The sequence below is a fragment of the Opisthorchis viverrini genome (assembly GCF_000715545.1).
Source record: "Opisthorchis viverrini unplaced genomic scaffold opera_v5_400, whole genome shotgun sequence".
In the NCBI taxonomy this organism is placed as follows: Eukaryota; Metazoa; Platyhelminthes; class Trematoda; order Opisthorchiida; family Opisthorchiidae; genus Opisthorchis; species Opisthorchis viverrini.
The window spans coordinates 71,066-74,732 of NW_008752047.1; the positions used below are offsets into that span (position 1 = coordinate 71,066).

General features: G+C 43.0%; 1 protein-coding gene across 1 annotated transcript; it reads left to right on the forward strand.

Annotated features, from left to right (window-relative positions):
• Positions 1–819: 819 nt before the first annotated feature.
• Positions 820–2,031, forward strand: T265_10633 (hypothetical protein; the record flags this gene model as incomplete). The annotated part of the gene is made up of 2 exons (XM_009177063.1): positions 820–1,054; positions 1,784–2,031. The coding sequence occupies 2 exons, from the start codon at positions 820–822 to the stop codon at positions 2,029–2,031; spliced, it is 483 nt and encodes a 160-aa protein (XP_009175327.1).
• Between the last annotated feature and the right edge of the window lie 1,636 nt (positions 2,032–3,667).

Here is a 3,667-nt window from a genome sequence, read left to right on the forward strand (position 1 = left end):
AATCGAATATTGCGGTAAGTTGGTTGTGTGCAGGGTCTCGTTCATCGTTGTGCTATTCCGAGCTAATCGTCTCTATTTCTAACCAACTCCTTGTAGGTTAATGCTTGAAGGTTAATGCTCTTACTGCTTACCTTGTACTCATTCCTATGTGCTACCGGTAAGCCTCAGTCATGATTGCACCTTGCGAGTATGTTTGACCGTATACTTGATTCCCGTGATTATTCACTGATACACAGCATCATACGTTGTTCAGAAATAGTCCCTTCCCGTGATTATTCACTGATGCACAGCATCATAAGTTGTTCTAAAGTAGTCCCCTCTCCTACCTATTTCCTTCATATTTTTCATTGGTATGACCATGGACGTCTCAGTCGTTGTGCCTGAGGCCTGTGTTGTCGAAATGCTCCCGAGGATTTTGCTGAAGGTTGTTGAGCTCCCAGAGGACAAACCTGATCCCGGGACTTCCACCATCGTAATGCAGACCATATTAAATAATCTAAGTAATCCTATCTCACTGGTTGGTGGGCGCTTGACGGCGCAGTGTCGAGTGCTGATACAAGACTGCATACTCATTGGCGCACGCATCCAAGTTTTTGCCTTCAGTTCATAGATTCCCATTCACATCTCCCCAGGAAAAGTTCATAGTTACCCCAGCCGCTGCACTCTGTGTGTGGTTATCCGCCCATGTCTTGTTACATCATGAATGAGCGACAGTGTGGCATATAACAACTGTGAAACATGTACGCGGTTTAGAGGTGAAGGTGAATGATGATGTAATGAACATCGTTCTCAGTGTAATTGTAATCAACGCTCTGTGAAATGTTTACAATTGATGTTGATTCCTCTTACCCAAAACGGCGCCAACGCTTTCGTCGCTACATTTCTGTGCAAAAACACGCAGTGGATGTGGGTTATCTGGCCTGTCTTCTGGGGACAAGACATAGTAAAATTGTACTCCCTTTGTTCATTTTCCACAGTAATGCAGTTCCACTGAACATACAAGTGTCGCATTCGCCAACGTGTTATCCGCACGAAAACTATACTACTAATAACGGTGAGTGTAGAAATGGGGCGAATTGGTCTCGTGAAACATTTACTAATGGTAATTTAGTAATAATATTCGACTTTTAGCGGGGTGCAATGGGAATGAGAATTGGTCACAACGCGAGCCAGTCAGTCGCGAGAACTTTCAATTTATAAATCTGTGCACTACTGCTTTACGCAAGTGAACTTCCTCAGTGTTGGCGAAGTAAACTAGTTTACACATTATTTTGGTTTTGATGGGATACTCACCTGGAACCCAGCTGAAACCTCATCGGTAATTTTTCCCGTTGGAATTTCTCCTTCCTCTTATTTAGATGTCATTATTTAAGGCTTGACACGTGGAAGACAGCATTGTCTGATTCATCAGGAGATAAACATTACTTCTGTTTATATAAATGGTGATTTGTGTTTGCCGAAATGGCTCTCGTGGTATTCATGCTTCATCACATTCGAATGAGAAATTTGATCAGACACGTCATGCGTCAGGGCTCTCTTGCGAGTGCTGCTCCTGACTCAGATGTCCCGTTTGGATCTCATTGCATAACTTTGGATTGCTCGTCCAGGGACTAGTAGGCCTCAATGTGTTTACGATATATCATCGATACGCAAGATTGTATTTTCTTCTGATCAATATCACGCAGGTTTACACCTCGGGCACTAGATCTGGTGCACGTTGTTTTGTTGCTTCACTCATTCTGCTTGTGTGCATCAATTCGCATTACATTTTCATCTCACACAGACGCATATGATATCGCCCTTTTCAAATTATCCACACCATTGAATCTCACGCGACCGATCATCAGCATCGTAAATCTCCCCACCACACAAAATTCCACGCTGCCGCAGTTGAATGAAACGGGTGCTGTTGTTGGATTTGGAATCTTCTTGCATCCAGACATCGACCCAACCATCGGTCAGTTAGCGACATTTAGAGTTGTGACACAGCAAAAGTGTTCTCAACTCCACGGAGCATACAGTCCTAATTAAAACTTTTGCATCGACGACGAACTAACAAGACTTGCGATGCGGATGACTTTATCGCAACTGTTTATTTGGTTATCTTTGTGTGCATATTTTCCCAATTCTTGTGCTAAATTAATGCCCCAAAATCCTTCCACTTAATCGCTGTTTATCGGAAACCTAATATCAATGTGTGTGATCACAAGAGATCAAAGACTATTTGGTCCTTTAGACGAGGTCGTTGCGTGACCTTAGCATAAACCAAAGTATCCAAATCCTGATTGCGTGTTTCCACTGGCTTGATAACTAGCGTCCAAATACCTATTGCTTTGGTCTCGCTCACCAGTGTGCTTCGTACACCAGTATAGCGAGAGTCACATTGGTTAAGAAAAATGCTTTCACTGTCCTTCTCTTTACAGTATTGGTTTAAAACTGTATGACCTACGATTGTTCAGACAAAAACGTGTGATACGTAGTTTAGGTTGCATTACATTTTGTAGATCCATTACCTAAAACGGAGGTCACTCAACTGGCAAATTACAGACCCCTGTATGTGGTTGTGATGTGGAGATAGATGGATAGGAGGTATTATGGCTGTAAAGCAATGCGGATGAGTGGAATTTCGGTGGTTTTTCGCAGAATATTAGCACCTAAAAACAGCACAGGAATCACGAAAGACTTGGAAGTTGAGAATTCTCCAGGGGGCTTGAAGTCTGGTCTTTCAAGCATGTTATGATCACGTGCATGAGCATTCACAGTGAGACAATGTAGCAAACTAATTCGTTTTGACTGGTTTACGTGGGGTTGCACAGCCATTTAAATAACGGACCGGTTTTATTGACTAACAGGTAAATGGGACAGATGTTCAAAGGACTGCACTTGGTTCACACGTCATGTAAACTCATTCCAGTCTATTTGAAAGACTGATGATTGTCGAAGGAAAGCTGCAAAATGGTGATTTGTCCCGATCCCACAAGCACCACTTCATTCCCCATAGTCCACAATCATTGACATTATTAGATTAGACACTACCCTGAGTCGGAACTGTTACATGTGCACGCCGCATGTTCCAGCTGTTATGTATCAGAAATTTTGTGCTGTGAATGTAGCAGCCGCAGTTGGAAGGCTTGTGTGCAGACGCTTGTCATGTTGGGCAAGGTCATGAACCGATTTGCCTCTATACCGCCTTTCTCGTATTGGACCTGAACGTAAGCCGCTCTCCAAACATGCCATCTGCCAATGAGTCCATACATAAACTGAAATGATGAGCAGGATATAATCGGGGGCAGCATTTTCAAACCACCAAAAACTAATCTGTAGAATAAATGTTGTGTGAAGGGTGTACGGTTTACTTGAACCACATGTCAAGCCCATTCAACCCCATTTATTTAAATGGCTTGAACTTCTCGGATTTGTGAGTTGATTCTCATCCCCAAATTCTTTGTGGAATACACAGCAGTAGACGTTCTTAGACAAATATGATGATGTAAGCCAAAAGTTAACCCAGAACCCATATCAGAAAAGCATTCGTTAGGAGTCAGATTTCGGTATCTACGAGACAACCTCAGATGCATGAATTTTCCACGTGCCCTCCTAGATTGGTGCCACTTTTCGCTGATGCGCACCACATCGCAAAGTGAATTCATTCTCCTGGCCGTCTTAG